Genomic DNA, 26,135 nt, shown 5'->3' on the forward strand with positions numbered 1-26,135 from the left:
TGACTTTATTGTAAATGAAACAGAAGTTGAGAGCAATTACATAAGTAACTCAGTTACAAAGGAAACTAAAGGCAGATCCAGGGCTTACTAATGAGTTTTCCTAACTCTAAAACCTAGATCCTAACCATTAGCTAGGCAGCTTGCCCTGGAATGACAAGTATGTTGACAACACAGGTGTTCCCCTACTGAGTAGCTCCATTGTAGGTCTCCTGCTATTAGCAAATTAACTTATTGAGTCAGAATGGATGAAAAGATTATAAAATTTCAATAATATGCATACACAAATTCACAAACTATTCACCTTAACAAGCAAGCAATTCTGAATACTGCCAAACTGGGGGCAGGGTGTTACTTTTCAAGTAAATTGCAGAAGTCTAAGAAGGAAAAAGATGACTCACAGCCAAGAAAGTCCATTCAAAGCATCTTTTTTATTTGCTATAAGAATATAATCTTCATTTCTGCTTGTAAAACATGGTAGGCATTTAAAAGCAATGCAGACTTGCCACATGTGAACGTTTGTTGAACTAAAATTTTAGCAAGGGTTGAAAAAAATTCACATCTTAAGAGAAAAGAACAGAGTAAGAACAAACATTCTTAACACACCCGCCTTCCCAATTAACTATGAAAGAGCTGCTCCACTGAGGCCTGAAACCTAAGACAGGACATTTTTAGAGATAGGAAAGGACCCCTAAATCTTGTCAGTGTAGTCAAAATGGCTCTGTGCATTCGGCATTACAATTTCTGCATAGTACCAAGCAGGCATTACCTGTGAGTTAAACTAATCCAAGTGAAGGTACACTTCCAGCCTGCAGATAGCTTTGCTTGCTCAAATACTGGGCAGGGAACTAAGAATTGTAATTGTCTTCCATAACAAAAAGTCACAGTGATTTCTCGCTTGTATAGCAATTATCTGAACAAACTACATTATATATGAACTGTCTAACAGCACCAGTGCTCACTGGACCCTGGAGCTCGTTTCTTGGGTAATTATGGTCTATGGAAATGAACTAAACAGTCTGTAATCTACTCAGGATTCTGTGACTATCACAAAAGGCTCCTTGCTTTCCTAAACATGGAGTGCCCTGTACTAATGTGTCTCTGTGCCTATAGTCATCAGGTGTGGCAATAGCTTCCAAAACACACAGTCCATCTCCACCACAAAAGAAGAGTAGCTTAAACAAACTAAGACTTGAAAGCATTAGACCACAAGTCCAAGGACCTGAAGCAAGTCTCCGGCAGAACAGGTGGAGGTCACTTTAAAACCAACAGAACCTTTAGATGCCCCTGGTCATTCTGAAGGGATTGACAGCTATCTCCAGGTGTGAGAATTCCCTTGCATCTCTATGTTTTTAGTCTCAAAGTAAAACTTCTTGGGAACGTTATAGAGAAGTAACAATGACATGCCAACAAGAGGTGACTTCTGTCCCAGGAGAGAGAGGAGAGCCGGTAGGAACCCCAAGAGCTTTGAGTGGGCAGGCTGTGGACTAGATGAGTTAATATTTAATTTAAAGGCATCTCTAGACTTAGGGAGACAAAGTTGGAAATGAGGAAATAACTTTAGGTTTATCATTTTTCAGCTTCTTGCCTCAGTTCCACAAAACCATATTCCTCTGTGGTACATCTAGAGCCTGGAGTCTTTGAGCCACAGGCACTTCATGGATCTCTGAGTACTCTGACAGAAAGGATTGAAAAAGTTGAGCCAAGTGTATATCTAGAAAACTCAAATCCCCCAAAGTACATTGAAACTGCTAGGAATGAGATGTGATCAAAAATCAAAATCAATTTCTCTCTCTTTCCTCTCTCTGTCTCTGTCTCTCTGTCTCTCTGTCTCTGTCTCTGTCTCTCTGTCTCTCTCTCTGTCTCTGTCTCTCTCTCTCTCTCTCTCTCTCTCTCTCTCTCTCTCTCTCCACCCACTCCCTTGTCCTCACTTGGATCTATTTTCTGAACCTGAATTCTAACAAAGAAAACAACCCATCATCCATCTTTCCTCTAAGACCGTTATGCTCAGAAGCAGAACATTTGTTTTGAATGTGTTTGCTTTCAAAGTCACACATTTGCTTGAATTTTGAGTAAGTACTTTAAATTTTAAATCAGTGCATTTAAAATTGGACAACACTAATAGACATGTTAACATGAAACAGAGAAATCTCACAGGGTTGCAACCATAGACAAAGAACTATAATCAATTAAGGAATGCTGAGAGTGGGAGAAAATGAGTTTTTTCCCAGGGAAAAGCACATCAACTGATTACCCAACACCAAATAGTCTTCTCTGAAAACACATACATACAAGTAACACAGGGACTGAGCAGATTGTATTTATATATTTAGGAATATATATAAGATATATGCAATATATAATATTTTATGTATATTGTATATATATACATATACATATATATATAGTATACAATAAAACAAAAGAAGCCATGCTTTTGAGAGAGAACAAATGTATATGTAAAGGTTTGGAAGAAGGGAAAATGAAAGAAAAAATGGTATATTTATATTTTAATTTCACAAAATAACATCATTTTAATTGGAAAAGTTATTTTTAAAAGTACATTTCGTACCCCTGACAGTTTTAAGGCAGTGTTCATGTAAAGGTAAATCATCTCTTGGGGATGAAAACAGGGCAGTGGGAAGAATTTTATTTTTTAGGATAAGATATATCATTTTTAATTTGATTGCAACTTAAGACTTTTAAAGGCCTACAAAGTAAAATCAAATAAGTCTACCATTTACTAGCTTCTTGCTGGAGTCTTGATTGACTCCAAATGTAGTGACTGGTGCATCTATAACAAAATGACCAAGAGGAATCTCAGGCAAATTTCACTTTGACTCTCAGGGTCAGCCACAGTAGTGCCAGCTGCATGACTTCGGGGGTGTGTCCTGGTGTGTGTAGTAGGTGCTGAGAGGTAGGCAGGCAGGTCGGTCGGCCCTCCCCCACTCCCTCAGTTCTTAAACTTGCCCTACTTTTTGTTCCAGTGATGAGAGATGTTCTGGATCTTTTTCATCTTGATCCGCTGATCCAGCATCTTGTACCTTACGGGATGATCATCAGTTTTCTTTGGAACGGAAGGTGCGTAGGAACTAGATGCATAAGCAGGACGCTTAAAGTGACGCAAAGGAGGCTTGATGACTGGAGGCCATGAAAAGAAAGACAGATAACCATTAGCTTTAGAGAGACTTGACTGCACATAGACATGGCAGCCACCTTCTTCTTTGACTCATGTGTCTCCTCCAAGCCAGAAAATGAACAGGATTGGATTTCTAAATTGATTGAATAAGCACAATATCAACTTAGTTATTGACTTTAAACTCAATAAAGACAAGAAACTGCTAGAGATGGGCACTGGTGGACTAGTATATAACGTTTATGTGGTAATGAATGAATGAATGAATGAATGAGCTTATGAAAGAGCATGGGGATGCTGGGGTCACAAGTGGAAGCAAGGTGACCATGGTGAGCAGTGGTATATTTATGGCTCACAACAATTAGCATCGTGTGCAAGCTTTGGGAGCTGGAAAAAATTCTACTTACTCCCGAAGTACTAACTAAAAGCACATCGCCAAGAAAACATTTGAAATTTTTTATAAAGATCTAATATCCAAAATGTACAAAGAACTCTTAAAATTCAACAGAAGGAAATAATCCAATGCCAAAATGGACAAGAATGAATGAACTCCTTTTACTACAGAAGATTCATATATCAAATAAGCAGGGGACAAAATGTGAATAGTGAAGAATTGCAAATAAAACAGCAATATTCTACTATATCCTACATAATGCCGAAGGCCAAAACCCTTAGAATGTGCCTTCCTTCCTGCTCAGGGGAGTGATAAATGTTACAGCTGCTTTGAAAGACAAATTAGCAATTTCATGAAGCTGGACACAGACTTTATCAAAAATGCAACACACTTTTTACTTTTTTCAATTAGTATTAGTTTATCCAACTAATTTAAAGGACTATATTTACATATCACTTGACTATAAAAAGCCGAGATGACTTTTAATGGGCTAATGGATAATTACATTGTAATAGACATATATGATGCTATCATAATTGGTAAAAATAAATAAGTGGTCAAGCCATATGAAAATGTGAACACATCTTAAATACACATTGCTAAGAGAAAGAAACCAGTCTGCAAAGGCAGTCACACTAAATGATTGTACTTACAGGACAAGCTTGAAGGAGAAAAAAACACATACACAAAAGTATGGAGACAATAAAAAGATCATTGGCTGTGACATTATTAAAGTGAGGAGAGAAGAATAAATAGGTAAGCAGTAGGAATTCCAGGGCAGTAAAACCATTTTATGTAATACTAGTAGATTCTGACACTATTTGTCAAAACTCATAAAATTTTATGGGAGAGATCTCTAATTTATGCAATTTTAAAAAGGCATGGAGGTTATTAGGATCCCAGAATGCACTGCAAAAAAAATCTGTTGTCCACACTAATTTAAGTAACAATGAGCCTGCAGGGGATGGAAAGCTAAGTACCACCTGACTAACTGCTTATAGGCAGGCTCTAAAAGAGGAAAGGGGGCAGAGGAGCTCCACATGAACTATGTATTGTGGTTGATAAAGTTGCTTCAATTCCCCTCTACAATCCTCTAAAATTGAAAACTTACATCAAATGAGAACAGATGACAAACCATCCACAAAGATGTTAGGTGAGCAGCTAAGAAAAGGAGGAGCTAGAATGATCTGAAGGTCATTGATTAGAGTTGCTGAAATCAATAGGAATTCATTGCAGAGAATTGATGGCTACATATAACAGCATTTATAAATAGGAGTGCTTACATAGCTTACTGCAACACATGCATTTCTTTATCAGACCTAGAAAAATTGCAGGTTTTGAGGCTACAGCAGCAGAGAAGCCATCTTTTTTTTTTTTTTTTTAATTAACTTGAGTATTTCTTATATACATTTCGAGTGTTATTCCCTTTCCCGGTTTCCGGGCAAACATCCCCCTCCCCCCTCCCCTTCCTTATGGGTGTTCCCCTCCCAACCCTCCCCCCATTGCCGCCCTCCCCCCATAGTCTAGTTCACTGGGGGTTCAGTCTTAGCAGGACCCAGGGCTTCCCCTTCCACTGGTGCTCTTACTAGGATATTCATTGCTACCTATGGGGTCAGAGTCCAGGGTCAGTCCATGTATAGTCTTTAGGTAGTGGCTTAGTCCCTGGAAGCTCTGGTTGCTTGGCATTGTTGTACTTTTGGGGTCTCGAGCCCCTTCAAGCTCTTCCAGTTCTTCAGAGAACCCATCTTATATTTACGTTTTTATTTCAAATACTGTTCTCCAATGAGGGAAATAAGCTCATCCTATAGCAATAGCCTGTTACAGAACTAAGCACAGTATATGCACGGTGGACTTGGATACCATTAGAGAAACATCAAATTCAAAAGTATCAAAAAAAAAAAAAAAGAAAAAAAAGAAAGAGAGAGAAGTAGAAATGTAGGAGGAGGAGGAGAAGGAAGAAGAAAAAATGACAAAGGAGATCCAAATGGCTCTAAATGAATGTCACTTTGAGCAATGAATGAAAACATGAAATCAAACACCCAAATATAAAAACATGGAGTCAAGCATCATCCAAAGTATAAAATACAGATGTGTAATAATGTGTTACACAAAGATTTGTGAGGAAACATGAATCCACCAATCAGATTGCTAAGTAATTTATATACAGCTGCTGCCTTAAGGAGTAGGATGAAGAAGAGGAAGAGGAGGGGGAGGAGGGAGAGGAGGAGGAGGGGGAAAGGGGGAGGAGGAGGAGGAGGAGGATGAAGATTGTTAGTGTGGTTTGGACATGGTGACATCCTTACAAAGAATGTGTATCCTAAGAAGAGATGAGAGCAGTCACAGTGCAGAAATATGACCAATATGGCCTCATCCAGGAGACAAACGTGACGTAAATCCTGTTAACAGAGCAGATCCTTTACTCTATGTGACAGAAGTTAATACTTTGTGATGAAAATAAAACTTACACAACCCCGTTCTAACTGGAAGCAAACAGCAGATAACCCCAACTGGTAGACAGTCACAAAACACCTGACTAGTAAGGCAAAGAAGTTTGAGAGACTGAGAAACCACAGAGCCAAGAGGATCCTAAGGAGACACAATGTATTTATGTGTTTCCCTGGGTGATCTCAGAACAGAGAAAAGAAAAGGACAGCAAGTGAGAGGAGGAAGATGTGAATGGGCTTAGATGATGACCTTCATCATCTAACCTGCAGTTCTGCGAGGAGAAAAGGTGAAGGACTGATTACTTTCTCCCTTCCCCTCTGTTGTAGTCTCCTGTGACTCCTTGGTCTTCCTGAAGTTTAGTTAATGGACAGAGGGAGAGAAATAAAGTTGTCAGTAAGGATGAAACAAAGAGGTTAATTAGGTGAGAAGTGTGGAGGATCAGAGGTGGTGCACCTGATTGCCCAAGCACCAGCTCTCCCTGCAGGCCACTCCTCTTTTTCCTAAAGAGCAAAGGGAAATGATACAGGACTTAAAGCTAAGGGATACTTCTCTTAAACACCTAAAGCAGTTCTTGGAAATACCCTCTTAGCAAATATTTTCTAACAGTTAACAAATGCCTGCTTTTTGTTACATGTGAGGCTGGGCAGATGGCTCAGATCTCTGCAACTATTAGGCCCAAGTTCTGACATCTAGTATCTAGAGAGAAACCTGGTACAGTGACAAACAAATATAGTGACAAGTATAGAATCCCAGTTCAGGCGGGACAGAGGCATGTCAATCCCAGGATCTCCCTGGACATTCAGTCTAGAAGGAATGACAAATTCTAGGTTCAGTAAGAGACCCTGTTGAGGAGGACATCTCAGCCTCCACAAATGTCTGTATGATAAGCAGCCCCCCATACACATACACCACATATACTCACACAGTGAGACACAAATGAACTATTAAATAGGATACATTAAACTGTGATGTTTCAAGCCAGCAAGATGGCTAAGTCAGCAAACTTAATGATCTGAGTTCAATCCCTGGAACCCACACAGTAGGAGAAGGAAACTGATTACTACAAGTTATCTTTTGAACACAACATCTGTGCCATGGTATACACACACACACACACACACACACACACACACACACACACACACACACAATAAAAAAATAAATAGAAATATATTTAAATAAATTCTCATTTTTTATTTAGTAAAAACAGTACTGTGCTATCATGAAAATATGGAAGGTGTTTATTAGCAAAATAGATGCTTATGTGATAATAGAATGAACAATAACTGAATTTAAACCAATTTTTAAAATTATATATGTTACTATATGTTATATTATATATCTATCTATATGTATGTTTTTTTACATTATGACTGGTTTGCCTGCATATATGTCTGTATACCACATGTGTGCCTGGTACCCGCAGAGGCTAAAAGAGCTCATCAGATGTTCTAGAACTACAGTTACAGACAATTGTGAGCTGTTATGTGGGTGCTGGGACTTGAACCTGGGTCCTCTGTAAGAGCAGCAAGTGTTCTTAATATCTGAGCTAACTCTCCAGCCCCTAACCTAATCATATCACTACAAAGCATATTGCCATGATGTGCATAAGAAAATCTAAAACAATAAATACTAGCTCAAAGCCATGATTATGCCTGTGTGGCACGAACATTTGCTCTGATTGACTTTTAGTGTTGTAATTTTACAAAAGAAACACAACTAAGCGTTTATTCTATGGAATCATCTATCAACTCTACAAGAATTCACCAGAGGAAAAAGAAAATCGATATCGCAATGTCCCTTAGGGTTTTCCCAGTAGCTCCTCAGAAAGTCTCACTCAGCCCATGCTTTGAAGTCTAAGATTAATTTTTACCTACGGGTTTCTTAGAACATAGGCTACGTGCTGCTGGTGTAACTGAAAAGAACAGAAATCCCAGCCCTGGTGGGCAGTCATTCTGGGTCTACCCTGGAATTTGTGCATCAATGGCAAGACACATTCTTATAGCAAGCTGCTCTTCTCAGGCTTCATAATACCCAGGCCGAAACTGCTTGGGTTTATGCCTTCTTGGACACAGTGAAGGCTGTCAGAAATGGGTCTGTTGTGATGCGATAATCAACTCCCCTGCTCATTGTTAGAATGGTCACCTTTAAGCTCCCAGAATGCTTAATCCCATGGTTTAGGGTAAACAACCATTACAGCCACAACCATTCCCATTCCCAACACATTTAGAACAAGTATAAAAATATTGCCATGACCCGGGAAGATAGAGCAGGAAGGGCTGAGCGTCTCAGATCAAGAGCTCAGGCTTGGCCTCACTGATTTATATCTTTTGAGTCACAGTCCCTCTTCATAGTCATCCTATTTTCGCAACTCAGCATGAACTCAGCCAAAGTATTATTGAATTTCCCACTTCTCAGCATGAAGGAACATTTACCATTTGCTAGAATTCTGATTGTCAGAACAAAAACTCTGCTTGCCACTAGCTGCAAATAGCCTGAACCTACTGGTAGAGATCAGCTCCCCGCTGAGCTATGAAATACACACATGCCTACTGTCTCCTCCACTCAGTGTGGGAAAGGGGTGCTGTGCCCAATGCTGTTTGTATGCACGCCTTGCTTTTCTCCTTTGCAGGGGTCAAGATTTGATGGCAGGACATGATGGCAGGGCAGGCACAGGTAGACCATCTTGAATGCTGTGTTGATCTTTCTTCTGGAGTTCTAGGTGTTCTCCTGAAGGGGTTTTTAATCATCTTTGGTGTGTTTCTGGGTCTTAGAAAGGGTCTGACCCTCTTTCTTTCAATAACTGCCATTTACTACCTGATGGTATTCTAAGCAAGGAAAAATGCCCCAAACACATTTTCAACTAAGCAAGTAAAAAGATGAATGTTTACTCAATGTCCTCTGAGAGGGACCGAAAAAGTGCTAGAGATTCTGATGGGAAGAATGGCTCAGACAACCAATGAGGAGATGGCACTTCATTCCTGATTTCTAATCTAGATGTAATTAGTAGGTTGTAGGGAGACTATGAAAACAACGGGACCCATCGTGATTCCTGAGACTGCATTCCTTACACTGAGGCATAACGTGCTTGTTTTCTGGCTGTGCTTGTTTGTTTCAGACATTTCTTTACTCCATAACCTCTTCAGTCCTGCATGTCTACATCCTGGGGCAGGTATAATGTGCACACACATTTGTATCTCCTGATGTAACCTAGCATTGATAATAGTGGCACACAAAAATGTTTAAATGAGTGAACGAACTACTGTGTACCACACTCAGTAACCTTCACAAATGCTGCCTTTCAAAAATAGTGATTCACTTGATCTATGCACTTGCTGGTAATGATATTGGTATTGACAAAAGCCAGCATTTGTCCCTTCTGCGATGTCACCATACTTAGAGTCACTGGTATATGACTTTTGTATAAGAAAGAAGGATGCTGGGGAGTCCATCCCTTCACAAGCTTTAGGTCTACAGTGAACCTTTGCTTTACATAGATGCTGCAACGATGGCGTCTATCTGCAGGTCTCACTAGAACATGGGAAGGCACTGATGCAGAGTTCCTGGCCCCATCTCCTAACAAACTGGTGAAGGGAAGGAGGCTGGAAAGTCAACTCTTTCCATATTCAAACAACAGAAACCTTCAATTGCTGTTCTACTTTAAGGAAAGAGATCCTCTCTCAGGAAACGGATCATTTTTTATTTCATATTTTTATGTCCTCCTTTTGTGTGTCCTAACACACAACAAAGTCCATGTTTCCCATTGTGTTTTCCACTGTGACAAGTGGCATGGTACAGAGTCTTTCATTTAGTTTTTCTCATCAATATGTGGATGCTTCTTCTACTTGCTTATTTAGATTTGAAATGAAAATGTAAGGCTAATCAGTTAGTTGTGTGCCCCATGTCCATGCTAAACCATTTCAGAGGGTTCTGATGGGAAATTATTAGTGCTTGCACAGCTCCAGTGCCACAGTAAGCCATAAAAAGTAAGCCTTGATTCAGTCCACAGTAAGTGAGCAACAATGGCCAACTCTCATGGGGAACTGAAAGTGAAAGTCAGCTGCATAACCCAAGGTCATGGTTCATTCAGGACTCATTTACGAGTCCTTCACTCGGAGATATGCGCCGAGAAAGTCACAGGTGTGGAAATGATCTAAACCTTCAGGGAGAAGGCAAGTGTGTAAAATGGTGGCTCCCTGTATGTAGTCATTACCTCCAGCCTTTTCTTGTCTCCCAGGCATGAGAACAGGCTTGCCAGTTGCCAATAATTACTTTGGGCAAGCTATGGAGGTATTCATGTCTCAGTTTCCTGAACTGTTAAAGCAGATGCTCCTCCCAGTGTCCTCAGAGACTTATCAGGGTTTAACAGATGTTCTTAACAGCATTTCCCCTGATGTCTGTAAGTCTAAAATACATATGAAAGTACTTGTCTTCAAAAAGCTGTATTAAGGAGAACAAAACTCACCAAATTGGAGTTAAATACTTAACAACTTACAATACATGTAGATTTTGTTTGGGGAAAAGAAATCTAAGCTTTCCACAATGTCTTCAGACCTTGGGGATGGTCAGTTCTCTTCCGAGGAAGTTTCTGCATGATGTTTTATCCGTAGTCTCCTGCAATGGGACACACAACAGCATCATTGGGAGCCGGAGAGCATTTGGCCTAGAAACTCTTTCTACGGCAGGCAGCAGAGTTCAGAAGCGGAGCCACATCTATTGAAAGACTACTGCGCATGCCGCAGTGTGTGCAAGGAGCAGCCAGCTGTATTGCATCAGCCGTGACTAAGTACTGTACCTTTCCTCTCAGATCACTCCATGAGGCACCTGGGGAGCTGCTCAGAAGCCACTGCTTTAGGTGGTTAACAGTTAAGGCTGATAATTATGGTCAAACTCTGAGCCATTCTTCAAGCAAGAGCCAACAGTCCCCCAGTTCTCCACCATGGATGTCCCCTGCCCCCAAATTCCATGAAATCTCTATTCCAATCCCACCAGACAACAAATAGAGTAGGCTCTAGGGAAAACTATCTGTGTGTGGTAGTCTTTCCAATGCAAGGTTTAGATGTGCAAAGATTCCAGATGAGGACCCCAAGCAGTCTTCTTGTGCTGAAGCCGAAGGATGATCCTGTTAGGTAACTGCAGAACTGTATAGTCCTTTAATGAAATAACGGTTGCAGCCTTCTGACAAATAACTTCCAGAACTTTTAAAACGACTTAACTCCTCATAGCCCAACCATATCCATAGATTAGAAAGGAAACATGTCAAAGTTCTTAGAGCACATGTTGAACTCTCAACATGAAAAAAAAAGTAAACAGGATCATTTTGCAAAACAGTCATAGCTTTATATAAAGTCATTTTTTAAACACAGGAAAAAGTATAACAAAATAAAGCTAGCAAAATAAGTACATATACTCTCCATACAGCTTAATAAAATCAATGTTTTAACCATTTTTAAAGAGACTGGGAATGTGCTCAGTGGGTAAAGTGCTGACTACAGAACCCTGAAGAGCCGAGTTCAGACCTCGAGCATTAATGTGAAAAACGATGTGGTGGCTCATTCTTATACACCTAGTGCTAGGGAGGCCTGCAAAGGGATGTCTAGGACCTGGTAGTCAGCCTTCCTAGCTCAGTTAGTGAGTACCAGGTTCAGTGAGGAAACCTGTCTCAAAAAGTAAGGTGGAAAGAGATAATGGAAGACATCCAACATTAACTTTATCCACACAAGAGATTAAACGCAGGTTAGAACTTAGTATTTCTTCACCATTACTTCCCTTTAACTCTTCAAAGCCATCATCTAGAATTTGTTTATTCTTGTGCACATGTGCGTGGTATTAAGTTTATAGCCATAAAAGTATGTTTCTGCGTGTTTTAAAATAAGACAAATCATTTTAGTGACTTGTTTTTCTTTCTCAACGTCATGTAACACACTATGTATAAACAGTCTTGTAGCAATAAGAATAGAAAATAATGACAACAGAAAGATGATTAAATACTACGTGTCATATTTGTACAGTAGAGTTATATATAGATGGGCTCCATAAAAGACCCGGCTGTGTGTTTGGAGGGCGCTTCCTTTGCCATACATAAATGTAATCTGACTGTAATACCAATGTATACTACTACACAAATGTAAAAATGGGGTGGGTCTGATGCAATCATGTCATTGCTGCAGTTGATTGGTCAATTTCGATGGAAGGCAATTAATCAGTGACTGCTAACTATTTACATCTGGGGGCTCATTTTGACACTCGAGTTTGTGTTGAAGTGTTGAAGTTGCCATTCTTTGTTCTTAGTTCTTTCCTTTCTTTTCTATGTCTACTGCCTTCTGCTTGATCAGTTTTTCAACTGGATGTCTGCTCTATCTTAGGTTACTGTGCCACCATGACTGCTGGGTGGCTCATCAAGACAAAAACTAATTTGTCATGATGATAAGCCTTGACTTATAAGATCTGAGTTCCAGGTAAAGGCCAATTGCCTTAAGTTTGGCCTGAAACTTCTTGTTACATTCTCTGATAGTTTCAAAGCCTCTAGGCCACCCATGTTGGTTCTATCTTTGTGACCTAACACTTTTGTTGCAAGATGTTTGATCGCACTGTGAACCATGAGATTGTGTTGTTTACTGGAGAAACCTGTTTCTACTTGTGGTAGGGCTCAGCCTTAGTGGGCACCTTTAATTCCTCTGGCTGGGATACAGTCATACCTTTAGAACACACCTTTAATCACAAACAACAAAGGAAAAGTTAACCCATGCTTGAAAAGGATGTCTAATTGAGAGGCATACAAAGTGAAGAATCAGAGAAAGATTTTACAGAATAGGATATGCCCAGTTCTCACTTGAAAAGAGAGAAAGCACGGCAAAATGTCAGACACTGAGAGAGAAGACAGATTGAATGAGTCAGCTTGGAGCCAGAACAGCTGAGTTGAATCAGCCAGCCAGAGACCAGAAAGAAGGAGGAGGAGGTGATCTTATTTAGCAGCACGTCTCAGAGGCTGAAAACATTCTAATCCTAGATTAAATTGTAGCCAGGACTAGACCTAGGTCACCAGATGGAAGCTGTTAGCCTCTGAGATGACAATTACATCAGAGGAATAAAAGACAGTTTTACACACTTCCCACTGTCCTATTGTAGATTAGGCTCCAACACACGGAAGTGGGGAAGGACCCAAAAGTTCAGTTCATAAAAGTATTATACATTATAATTTAATCATTTTAGTGATGATCCTTTGTGTTAGAAAGTCACAAAATTTCCAAGTTCTCCCGAAAGAAAAAGAAGAAATTAGTATCCCCAATTCTGCACTGAAATGGCTTTATGTATAGTTTTTCTTTCCTGTTTTACTACAGTATTTCTATAGTCACACACACTTATTAACACGTATACTGCCATGCTACCTTCCTTCTTTCTGATATGTGCCCTTTAAGGCTTTCACCAATGACTTAAGAGTAGCACATCCTGTAACTGTCCACACTGAATGAAGATTAAAGGGATTTTTACTCTCCTTCACTCAGTACTAATGTTTGCCTTGCAGGTAAAAGGCAAATATCTTCATTGCATTCTGACATCTACTGTAGCCAGTAACAATTTGATGCCAGCTAACCACCTGGCAGCTGGTACTAGTAGCTTCCCTGACCATAACCAACCAAAGCATTTAAGGTTTTCTCAACCTTGAGCTCATTGTGGAAACTCTCCTACAAAGTTTTTAAGTCTGCACTTGGTGGCTGTTCCTGCTGCTGCTGCTGCTGTTGCTGTTCTCCTTTTAGGTCTGTTTGAATTGAGGTCTGATGAATGTTGCTTTCCCAATGTCCTGTCTGTCCTGAGGGATGTGCAGTCCTTTATCTTTCACACTTTCCTTCTTTTAATCAAATGGTAAATTATTTACATGAGAATTCCTCTTTTGATACATGCCTCTTGTGGTTTTCCATATAGTCACAGAGTTATGTAATCATTACCATCATCTAAATTCTGAGTTTAATCCCCTCAAGAAAAAAATCTCATGCCCTTGAAGTCACACTCATGCTCCTCTCTGTGATGCATTATACCTAACTCAATTCTCTTAAATATGTCATACAAACAGAATCACTGACATGTAGATTTTGTGTCTGGCTTCCACTAAGAGAAGTGTTCTCAAGGATCTTCAGAATGTATCAGCATTTCATTCATTTAGAATGGATGCAGTATTTTTGTTATTATATTCTTCAGTTTCTGGGAATGTAGATGGTTTTCACACTGGACTCTCATGGAAAACTTTACTGTGAATATGTGAGAACAAAGTTTCCAATGAAAATTGCTTTCAATTCTCTTGTGCATGAATCCAGAATTCCTGGGCCGTTTAATGACAGAAAATATTTTGTTTTGTTTTGTTTTTCTATGTAGCCTAAACTAGCTGGAAATTGCTATGGAGTCTAGGTTTCTGTCCAACACTTGATTCCCCTTTCTCTGCTCCACAGATGCCATCATTCACCAGGATACTTGGATACATTTAACCTTTTAAGAAGCTGTAACAGCTTCCCAGAGAGCTCTGTCACTCCATTCTTGCCAGTCCTATGGAAAGATTCCCATTTCTCCTCATTTTCATTTAAATATTATTATTCATCTTTTCTTCTGTCATCTACTACATTTGAAGTCAGATCCCACTGAGTTTGAATTGTATTTCCCTGACTAAGAATACTGGTTAATCATCTAGCTGTACATTCATTGGTCATTTGTAGACCTGTGACCAACTGCTATTGTTCTCCTTGTCTATTTGTGAGCTTGTCTCTTTGGCTTTTACTGTTGAGTTTCTGAAGTTTATTATAGGTTCTAGAAACTAACCCGTACTCAAACATATTACTGGCCAATATTTTTCCCATTGTTCAATTTGCCTTTAAACACAGTTGGTCATGTTGGTTGGTTGCCCAAATGTCTATTATTTTGATGAGGCCCAATTTATCTGTCACTTCTTATGTTATCACTGGAATTCCAATCTTCTGTGCTTCCTTCCATTTTGCCTGCCCCCATGATAGTTCTGCATCCTGTCTAGGTTTTGTAGTTATTTTTATTTGATCCTTAACTATCCTGTCAGGGTAGGCTTATGATGATGCTTTGCTTCTAAAGCCCCACAGTCATATTTGGAGGATTAGAGATTTACTTCCAGTACTAGTCTTGTATGGTAAGAAAGCACATGACTGCTTGCCCATTGCTCCAGGTCAGTAGCTCGGCTAGAGCTCCAAACAAAGGCCACCAGCAGGGATTTTACCTTTCTTATCCCTGTCCCATATTCTGACTAGGTTCCTATTACATCAGGCCTGAATCCCAGAGGATTTTTTTTACTACCTTTTGGACCTTCTTCAGAGACCCTGCTTGGGTTGTGGAGCACAGCTGTTTCAAAACATCAGTCCTGTGGTGCACCCTTTGTTTCTACTTTCCAGAGCTGTTTTTTCTTATATTGCCTTTCAAGACTTTCATTCATTTTTCTCTTTTGTCCATCTCTGCATATGTTTGGAGCAGAGGTACACACACACACACACACACACACACACACACACACACACATCTCAGGATCTCAGGTTATCCTAACCAAACTTCACAAGAAGAGTGTCATCACTTAATGACTGAATCAAGTAGCCTGTAGCTGACTGGTATGCTCATACCCAATTCAGCCTTGAGGATGGTGTTAATACCTAAATCTTAAACTCTTCAGCTAGGTCCATTCAAATGACTGCATGATCCATGCTTTTTAAAGCTAATATTTGTTGGTGATAGTTAAGAATTTTCTATAATCCAGTGGTGCTATTACCAACAGCTCCTTTAAAGTAGAGCTTGAGAAGACTCCAGAGAGATCTGAGTAGGTAATCATAATGTCATCTACATAAGAAAGAGGAAACATGCATAGTTCTTGACTTAGAAAGGGGAGAAGAGAACTGACGATTATAGATTATAATTAGCAAGTTGGAGTCATCTGCTAAACAGAGCACCAGCAATTGTGCATTTTAAGAAGTGCCTACTCTACTTCATAGGCTTTAGAGATGGTCAGGATTTAGAAGGTAAGACCTTGGGGCAAGTATAGACTGGCAAACTCAGGTAAAAAGACAAGGCTGTCATCATGGTGATTTGGGTACCTTATAATCCTGAAAAACTACCTCTGTTTTCAACATAACAAGCAGGACAACATCATCTGAATATTCTTGCAGATGGCCAGGATGACCTCTGAGCTGCTCCCTGGCTCAAGAATGAGATAACTTTCTAATATGTAGACATGACCACTTTCCAGTGGCATTGCTGGCATGAAGTTAGCTTCTTCCTGATGCTCAGAATTCTAAAGTGCATGATACCCACAGCAGGCACATGGTAAGATAACTTCTAGGCACTGGGGATGGATCCTCTCTAAGGAAGCACAAACTAATCCTGAGTCTGCTCACTTACTCAGTTGCAGAAGCTTTGTGGAAACTAATGGACATCCACTTATCACTTTGGCAGTCTGGGATCAGAAAGTAGAAAGATGGGCTTCACTGTCGAAAAAACTATCAGCAGGTGAAAGCACTTTAAAGACAATCACTACCATGCCATATTAATTTCACCCAGATGGTTTGAAGAAAGCTGCAAAAAGAAAGAAGCCAAAGTAAACTAGTTTCAAGAAGTCACAAAAGCAAGAAAACTCAAGCCTTCTTAGCAGACAGTGATGGAATCCACAAGTCAGTCCTGTGCACGGAGCTATAGAACATAAAGCAAAATACTGGGTCAATGTGGATTATATTTCATCTGTCAAGAATACTAGTGATGGTGAAGTGAGCTATTATTTTGCCTACAAGCAAGAAAAAAATGTTAATGAAATATGATACACCATGGATTACAAACCAGCCTAATCTCAGAGTGATTAAAATACAAGACTATATGCTTCTCACAATGGTTGAAATATAGTAATTCCCCAAAGCAGAAATCTAAAAGATAATTTCACATTAGTAAACGGGTATTTGTAAGAAGATAAAGGCAAAGAAAATATGGGTGAGATGTCATTTTTCTTATCAAAGTAGTAAATTATGAAACATAATATTCAGCATTGGCAAAAAAGCAAAATGTGTCTATTAATAAATTAATTATAGTAAGAGATAAAATTTATATTACTAAAATGAATCTTGACAAGAATCTAAGTATTTACACATTCTTAAGTCAGGATTTCTAACCCAGGAATATCCCTCACTCCATACTTAGACTCTGAATATTTATAGACAAGAGTATAATAATAAAGTTGTCCTTATGCATATAAGTAAACTGACATCATCATAGGCACGTTAGCCAATTACCAAGATACTGGTTAATTTACTAACATGTAGAAGAGATTTCAAATGGGAGAAAACAAAATTCTGTATAAGATAGAGATTTAATTCAGGAAAGGAAGTGTAATAAGACCTAGAAGGAGAGGGGATCTTAGTTAATGGGTAACATTAGCCATAAACAGTATTTTTTCTTCCTATAGTTTTTCTTATTATTATAAAACTGTTTACAATGACCATGTTTACTTTTATAGCTTCTCTTTATCAAAACAAATCCCACTATAGTTAAACTTGTAATAGGGTATGTAAGGTTATACATGTCAAGCTACTATCCAGAGGGACTATCTAGGGAGAGTAGGAGGCATTAGTCTTCCCTTGCACCTACATATGACCATCATGGGCAAATATTTCCCTAGGAGATTCTAGAAGGGAACTGGGTCATATTGACTTGCATATTTGTAATAGTAAATCTTAACTGTGCCTGCCATTAGCTATGACACTGTTTTAGGGGACACTAAGGTTAGAGGTGTCAGTTCTAATCCTTAGAGAGAGGAAGTGGGTGAGAAAAGTAAAGCTCTAAGACAAAGGGGCACAAATGAGGTTAGAAAGTTAATCTATCTATCTATCTATCTATCTATCTATCTATCTATCTATCTATCTATCTATCTATTATCTATCTGTTATCTATCTATCTATCTATCTATCTATTATCTATCTGTTATCTATCTATCTATCTATCTATCTATCTATCTATCTATCTCAGCCCATTCACTTTCCCTAAAATATCTGATTCTAAGAAGTAGATACGTCACAGCTTAGACAAAAAAAGAGCACAATTCCACTGTGTCCATTGCTGAGTGGAAGATTGTCTGGGAAGCAACATGGCCACATCTAGAAGAAATTCAGAAGTGAAGGTGACAGACACAACCCTCCCTGATAAAGTGGGCTTGAACAGAGGCTCTACTGCAGCTGTTGCTCCCAGCTCTTGAAACAGTAGTGCTTTCTGTTATGTGTTGTCATTAAGATAATAGAGCAATGTCATTTACCTACCTGGCAAGGTAAGGCGACTTGTGGAACTAGTGCTTGGAGCAGGTGAGCCATGAGAACGCTTCTTGGTACCTATGAATAGGAAAAAGAAGATAAGGAAAGTATAATGTGGCTTAGCTTGGATGGGCAAATGCTCATCTGATGCAGAAGTCTGGGCCTGAAAAATAACATGTAGAGTATGGATGATCAAGGTTACAGGTGTGTAAAGCCAGAAGTTCAGCTTGTGACTTTGTTGGATTATACTTAGTATATTTGGATGGTAGCTTGGCATATGGGTACCCATGTTCTTGAGTAGAGCACCTCAGTATTAGTAGAGAATCTTCCTAAGTATGTAGTTGTAAAAGATGCCAAATTTAGTGTTCTAGATTGGAGACTATAATAGTTTAAAGCTCCATGTAGTCATAATGTGTATGTAGGGTGGTAATCAACAGTTGGGCAATGGAAAGTTTGGAATTTATAACTGAGGAATCGGATTTTAAATCTGTTTTAGCTACAGCCTTTTCCTGAAATTGGATCTTGAATGGAATCTGTCAGAGTCCCAGATCTTCACCTGGAAATGAATTAACAACTTTATCCAAGTTTTCTGGAGAGTTAGGGTGTGTTAGTGCACTCAGAAACTGAGGAAAAACATTGATGCTATGTTAACAGGGTCCTGAAGCTTCCAGCAAATGGTGACTAACTCTCATTAAGAAAGTTAGTATCTTTCTTCATGTAAACAGTTGAATGCACCATGAAGAAATGAATAGACAGCCTCCAGGACGAGGTTTAAAAAAGAGAAAAAGAAAAAGATAAAAAGAAGCAAACCAAAGGATCAAAACAAAGGAAGACAGCACTGTTCTGTAAAGGAACACATTTCTCATATGCATACATCTTACACATGTACATAGACATATTTATATAAATAAAAATATCAAGTGATATAGACAATCTATGTACACATATATAGTTATAAATACTATTTGTTTATATTTTTGTTACTTCATTTTATCATCCATATGGAGGAGAAAGAAGCATGGAAGCCGTAACTTAGCAGCAACTCATGATAATCCCTTCATTAAGCTGGAAGAAATGAATGAGAACTCTCATTGGTTGAACCATATTCTGTTTCACTTTGTAAGTCATGCTAGCCCATACCTCAGTATTCTTCTATCTTAGTCTCCTGAGAATTGTGTTACAGGTATGTGTCACCATGTGTGGCCAGAAAAATTATTAAATTATTAACAAATTATTAAATAAAGAATATACATAAGCCAATGCTGACCCTGCCTGAGCCATGGCTGCCAGCGACATGTTTAAGGTAATTCAGAGATCTGTAGGGCCAGCCAGCCTGAGCCTGCTCACCTTCAGAATCTATGCAGCACCCAAAAGTTACATGAAGATCGATGAGCTTTCACTCTACTCAGTTCCTGAGAGTCAGTCTAAATATGTGGAGGAGCCAAGGACTCAACTTGAAGAAAACATCTCACAACTCCGATATCGTTGTGAGCCATATACAAGTTTGTGTCAGGAAATATACTCCCATACTAAGCTCAAGGTGGAACACTTTGTCCAGTGAGGGGTAGACAACTATAACTATCTTCAAAATATGCCTCCTGGATTGTCCCCAAGACTTGGTGTTATTGGTTCTGCTTGTTTGTTGGACTCCTTTTTGCTAGAGGTTCAAAAATAAAGAATCTGGTGTATCCTTCTTTTTTCATGGGACTAGGTGCCTCTGTCTATTACCACATCTACAAGGCATCACCATTGCCCAGATCCCTGGGGAGAAGTTATATGGCTGGGTATTATGAGGGTACATAGATTTGTGGAAGCAAAATTTTCAGAAGCCAGGCAATATGAAGAATTCACCTGAAAATAAATAGAAAACTCCATGCTCTTCCCATTTTAATCAGTTTTAGGTAAACATTGAAAACTCCAGGCAGTAATTCTATATTTCTACAGACAAATGGCAGAATCAGCATTGGATATAGTAAACTAAGCCTTTTTGCTGGTTTGGGTGATAAAATATTACAGGTCAACTAAACTGCAATCCTTTACATGGAAATAATCTACAAGCCTTAGAACTCCTCATTCTTATATCACTATTTATGTACATAATTAAAGCCCAGATTAAAAAAAAAGCCAATGCTATTTCTGTTAAGAGTTCCCGAGATTGCCCAATATCTTAGTTACTTTTCTACTGCTATAACAAAACATCATAACTAAGACAGCTTATAAAAGAAAGCATTTAATTTATCTTATAGTTTTAGAGAATTAGAGTCCACAATAGTAGAACAAAGATATGACAACAGAAATAGCTGAGAATTCACATCCCAATTATCAAGTAGGAGGTAAAGAGTGACACAAGGCTTTAGAACCCTCAGCCCACCCCACAGGGACACACCTCCTCCAACAAGGCCACATCTCTTAATTCTTCCTAAACAGTTTCACAAACCACATATTTAAACAAATGGGCCAATGAGGACCACTGTCATTCAAACCACCATACTCAAACTATTAGCAAAGTCATATGCAGAGAACTGGGAGGCCTAGAAGTTATGCTAATTGGCTAAACCCTGTTATCACAGTCCAGGGAAAGACAACAAGAATGTTCAGCATCAGAGAAAGTAGGAACCCAGAACTGGAGATGTGTGGGTAAGCAGTGAGCTTTTCCTACCCTAGAGTCTCCTGATAAAGAGTCTTCTAGAGACATAGCTTCTGCATGGTGTACAGACATAGCTTCTGCACAGTACGGGACTGTTTTCCTTTCCCCTCCCTTATCTTCCCCAAGATCCTCATGTATCCAATATTGTCTCTCCCTCTCCCCATCTTTTACCCTTCCTCTCTCTAAAAAGGAACAAAACAAAACAAGAATCACGGAGTCCAATTTGTATTGGTTAACTACTCTGAGCATGAGGCTTGCCCTAGAGTGTGGTTGATATATCCCTTGTCACTCCCTTGAAGACAACTGATTTTTCCTCTCCCAGTAGCTATCGATTACATAGAGATAGCATAAAAAGAAGCACCCCACGTCTGCTTTTCCATGCTGAGATTTTTGTATGACTTGAGTTTGTGCAGATCTTGTGCATGGTGTTACAATCTCAGTGAGTTCAAATGTGCATCAGTGCTTTTATGTCTAAACATGTTTTTCCTTTTGAGGTCATCCATAATCTCTGGCTTTTACAGTCCCTTCCACATTGATTTCTTGACAGGGGGAAGTGTGACCAAGACATTTCATTTAGGGCTAAGTGCTCCCAAGTCTTTTAGTTTGTACATTGTCCAACTGTTTGTAATTGCCTGTGAGAAGATGTTTCTCTTATGAGGGTTGAGTAATATACTGATATATAGGTAAAATAATGTATCTTTAAGAGTTGTTTTATGTTCACTTAGTAGAATAACAGTAGTGTTTGCTGCACAGTGTCTACTACCCCATCCCCTGACCTGAGTAGCTTATCTTATTGTATACCAAGATGGTGTGGAGAGAGAGAGCCTTAATCACTGTAGGTGGATGGAGTACAGGATCTCCATCAGCAATGAGTGCACAGGCAAAAACCACACCTGGGAGCAGCTTTGGAGAACTGGTTTGTTTATTCAGTGGGAGGGTGGGGATAAAATGGTATTTATGCTCCTGGGAAGATGGCCAGAGTCTCTGGGGCAAGGTATGTGTGGCCCTGTTCATTGGCCAGGATGATGTTATTAGAAGATGCTTTATCCACATAAAGCTTTATCCACATATCCTCAGGGGTTATAGGGTCAAGGAGGAGAAACCCTTATAAAGTCAAACAAGGAATGAAGCCTGATAACTGTCAGGGTAATAAATTCGTGCTAGGTTTGGTGATGGTGCGGCTGGCTTTATGGTGCCAGGTTGGGAGGGGGAAGGGAGCCAACTCCTGCTCTCCTCATATTTGAGGTATCTAGGATTGAAGCTTCTTCGACCCTTCCTCCATAGGCATGGGCCATTACAGTCCAACAAGTTTTTTCCTATGGTTTATGACCTGTTCAAGTTCTTGGCTTAATTAACAATGTAAGTATTTGTTCCACCTCATAGAGTGAGCCTGGCTGGCTACTCCCACAACATTCATACCCCTGTTTAACCAGTGGATATATCCTGTAGGCATGACAGAGCAAGACGGTGCATGGTTTCCTTTATCTTTTCCTCTTGCTGAGGCAACTGCAGGTTTAACTAGAATTTGATCTCCTTGTTGGAGAACTTTATGTAAAATTGTGCTTCTCTATTCAAATAACCCACAGTCAAATTGCCCCAGCTAACTTATCTTAGCTTCTATTAAAATACCTATTTCTGCATACCTCCTTCTCCAGCTAACTACCTATCTTAACTTCTGTTAAATTGCTTGCTTGTACAAAACCTCTGACTGAAGCCGTAGCATAAGATACCAAAATATGGTTTTGTCTTTAATAGGCCCTTACTCTAAATACTTGGGGATACACTTAGATTCTGTATAGCTGAGTATAGTCCCAGCTGGCTGGGATAAATATTTTCTATTGGCTATAAACCATGTCTTAGTGGTTATCTCTGGTGGGATTCCCATAACACTGGCAGGTCACTGTTGAAGCTTGCAGGGTAAGATGTATGGTGAGATTAATAATTTCTTTTCCCTTCCAGCTACATGTATAGCGCCTTCAATCACTATGAATGGCAATCAGTAGAGGTGAAACTTTTGGTTTATTTCTCCATGTTCTGTGACATAAATATTTGGTGTTTATATCAACAGGGTCTTATCATCAGGTTGAGGAGGGTAACCAATAGTTTTGATAATAACCTGTTATGTTTCAGGTATCTGTGAGACCTCTTTAGTCACCAATTAAAGATGATTTAACCCATTCATGGTGCTCGTGGCTTTATTTGGCAGTATATGATGGGTATTCTCTTCCCCATTATATGGTATGGTAGGACAGCCCCAGGCTGTGGTTCCTTGGCATCTCACCTCTCTCCTAGACTCTGCCTCATGGCAGTAGCTGGAGAAACCAGGATCTGCAAACTTGTTCTGCCCGTTGTCCTAGTACCCTCACTTTGAAGGGCTTGGCCTTCTAACATGGCCCCCAGAAGCTATCTTTTTTCCTACAAAGGTCAGCAGCAACTTTTGTCAAGCAGCAAATATACCTGGGCATGGCCAGCCATGCTGTGTAATTCTTGCCCTGGGCCAGAAGACTTTTACATGGCTCATCAGGGACATAACATCCAGAATGACAATAAATGGACCTGCACGGTAGGGAGAGAAAAGTGAGAATCAGGATCCAATTGTATGGCAGGACTGACCACATTCTTTTTTAGAATTTTTGAGTCTTTGTAAGTTTAGACTTTGTGATGATTTGAATATGCTTGGCCCAGGAGTAGCAAGCACTATTGGGAGGTGTGGCCTTGGTGGAGGAAGTATGTCATTGTGGACATGGGCTTTAAGACCCTCCTCCAAGCTGCCTGAAAGCCAATCTACTCCTAGTGGCCTTCAGATGAAGATGTAGAACTCTCAGCTCCTCCTGTGTCATGCGTGCCTGGATGCTACCATGATTCCACCTTGATGATACTGGACTGAACCCCTGAACTTGTAAGAGAGCCCCAATTAAATGTTATCTTTATATGAGTTGTCTTGGTCATAGTGTCTCTTCACAGCAATGCAAACCCTAACTAAGACAGGCTTGAAAAGCAGTTGAATGCTATAAGCAGGGCTTAATGGGCAATCCATGTAGGAGCTTGAAAGACAGTAATGCTGAGAGCAATGTGGATGACAGAAACCCAGCGCAAGAAGTTTCAGATGGGAACAATATTAGCTATGGGGCTAGAAACCATTATGATATTTTGGCAAAACATGTGACTATTTTCAGCCCTGTCTCTTAAAAATCTGTTGGAGGCGTTGAAGGAATCAGAGAAAGAACTGGAAGAGCTTGAAGGGGCTCGAGACCCCTTATGAACAACAATGCCAATCAAGCAGAGCTTCCAGGGACTAAGCCACTACCTAAAGACTATACATGGACTGACCCTGGACTCTGACCTCATAGGTAGCAATGAATATCCTAGTAAGAGCACCAGTGGAAGGGGAAGCCCTGGGTCCTGCTAAGACTGAACCCCCAGTGAACTAGACTGTTGGGGGGAGGGCGGCAATGGGGGGAGGGTTGGGAGGGGAACACCCATAAGGAAGGGGAGGGGGGAGGGGGATGTTTGCCCAGAAACCAAAGAATTATTATTAAGTATTAAATAAATTAAAAAAAAGACAAAGACAAAAAAAAAAAAAAAGAAAGTGATGGTTGGGCTTCTCTGCCTTTGCTCTCCCTGGTTATATAGGTGGCAGCAATTGGAATACAGCAGTGCCAGCGACACTCATAGCATAGACACTGGACTAAAAGACATGCAGGGTCCACAGGTGGGCCTCTTCCTTCTAAGAAAAATTAGGAAATAACTTGAAAAGTAATGTTCCCATCTTATGAACATTGTGGATGCCATGGGGTTTTCTGCCTACAACTTACTAGAGAGAAAACCGGAAAAGATTTCAAACCCTAGATGTGCTCATGATGGGAGTCTACACCTCCTGCAGCCTACACAGAAGCAAGATGCAGTAAAGCATCAGCACACAACAGCAGCCAGGACGTGAACAGGGGACACAGGGGACAGCTGGGCAAACTGGGACTGAAAACAACAGAATCTGCCTTCCCCTCCAGAGTAACTGCCAGCCAACTGCCTCGTAGGCAGGCCGAGGACACCATTCAGTCACAGAAGACTTGTATGCATGTGCAAAGTCATGTTTATTTACAAGGTAGCATTTTCTTTTTTAGAAGCAAGCAGCTGGACGTAGTGACAGTGCCTCTAGTTTGTCTGTTTTCTACATTGCTTACCATGAGAGAAGCATTTAGAGCTCTTCGAAGCCTTGATTGAACAATGGTCTACTTTTTAAAGGCAGCCCCTTCTAGCTCAATGAACTTCCCAGCTTTCTTGGCTTGGGTCACATGAACTTAAAACTGTCCAGCCCTTCTTAATACTTGTCAGTGTGCTTATCAGAACAAGAGAAGGGGCCTATAAAGAGAGCTAAAGACATAAGAAAGCCATAAATGATCAATTGAATCACGAAGGCAATTAAAACAGAACCAAGAGCATAGAAGAAATGGGAGGGTGGGCCTAGCACAGCAACTGGAAGAAAGCTGAGGTGAGGCTGGGAAACATGATGGTTAGACAAGAAACTAAAGACTGTGACCCCTGAGAACACTGAAGTTCCTCTGCTGAAGTGAAAGATGGCTGCTGATTTGGGGTGTGTGTGTGTGTGTGTGTGTGTGTGTGTGTGTGTGTGTGTGTGTGCATGTCTGTGTGTGTGTATGTGTGTGTGTCTGTGTGTGTATGTGTGTGTCTGTCTCTGTGTGTGTGTGTCTGTGTGTGTGTATATGTGTGTGTATGTGTGTCTGTGTCTGTGTGTGTGTATGTGTGTGTATGTGTGTCTGTGTGTGTGTGTGTGTGTGTAAGTGTGTGTGTGTTTGCAGGTACATGTGTACACGTCTGCATGTGAAGACCAGAGACAACATCAGCCACTCTGCCTTCTCCTACTGGGATTACTGAGACAACAGTGTGAGCACACAAGGTGGTCCTAAAGTGAAGGAAGCGATGTACTTATGTTGGGAGTGTGCTGTTCTTGGGGGAAGATGTCATAGTTTCTTTTCCCATTGCTGTGATGAAATCGTCCCCATCGTGGGCATTCTTCATCGAAAGCTACTGCAGGAAGGATTATTTGGGCTCACGGTTGAAGATCAGTCCCTTCTGTGGGATGATCAAGGCAGCAGGAAAGAGACACTTCACATTGCCCACCACGGGGGTCAGAGAGACATCAGCACCTGCACTCAGTCCCATCTCCTTTACATCCAGTCCAGGATCCAGCCATGAAATGGTCTTGCCCAC

The 26,135-nt window shown here is 40.1% G+C and overlaps 1 protein-coding gene and 1 pseudogene across 9 annotated transcripts in view; one reads left to right on the plus strand and one right to left on the minus strand.

Moving 5' to 3' along the window:
* Window positions 1–409: 409 nt before the first annotated feature.
* Pde1c (phosphodiesterase 1C) overlaps window positions 410–26,135 on the minus strand; it is a 563,679-nt gene continuing 537,953 nt past the window's right edge. For 4 of the 9 annotated variants that reach the window (XM_087659448.1, XM_087659451.1, XM_087659455.1 and 1 more), the window contains 2 exons: window positions 18,269–18,337; window positions 9,651–10,586 (listed from right to left, as the gene is read on the minus strand). In XM_087659448.1, the coding sequence (XP_087515574.1) occupies window positions 10,573–10,586; window positions 18,269–18,337 (83 nt within the window). In that variant the 3' untranslated portion in view covers window positions 9,651–10,572. 9 annotated transcript variants of the gene reach the window in all.
* On the plus strand, window positions 19,532–20,124 carry Apoo-ps4 (apolipoprotein O, pseudogene 4; annotated as a pseudogene).

This window comes from Rattus norvegicus, chromosome 4 (genome assembly GCF_021556685.1).
Source record: "Rattus norvegicus strain SHRSP/BbbUtx chromosome 4, alternate assembly SHRSP_T2T, whole genome shotgun sequence".
NCBI classification, from domain to species: domain Eukaryota; kingdom Metazoa; phylum Chordata; class Mammalia; order Rodentia; family Muridae; genus Rattus; species Rattus norvegicus.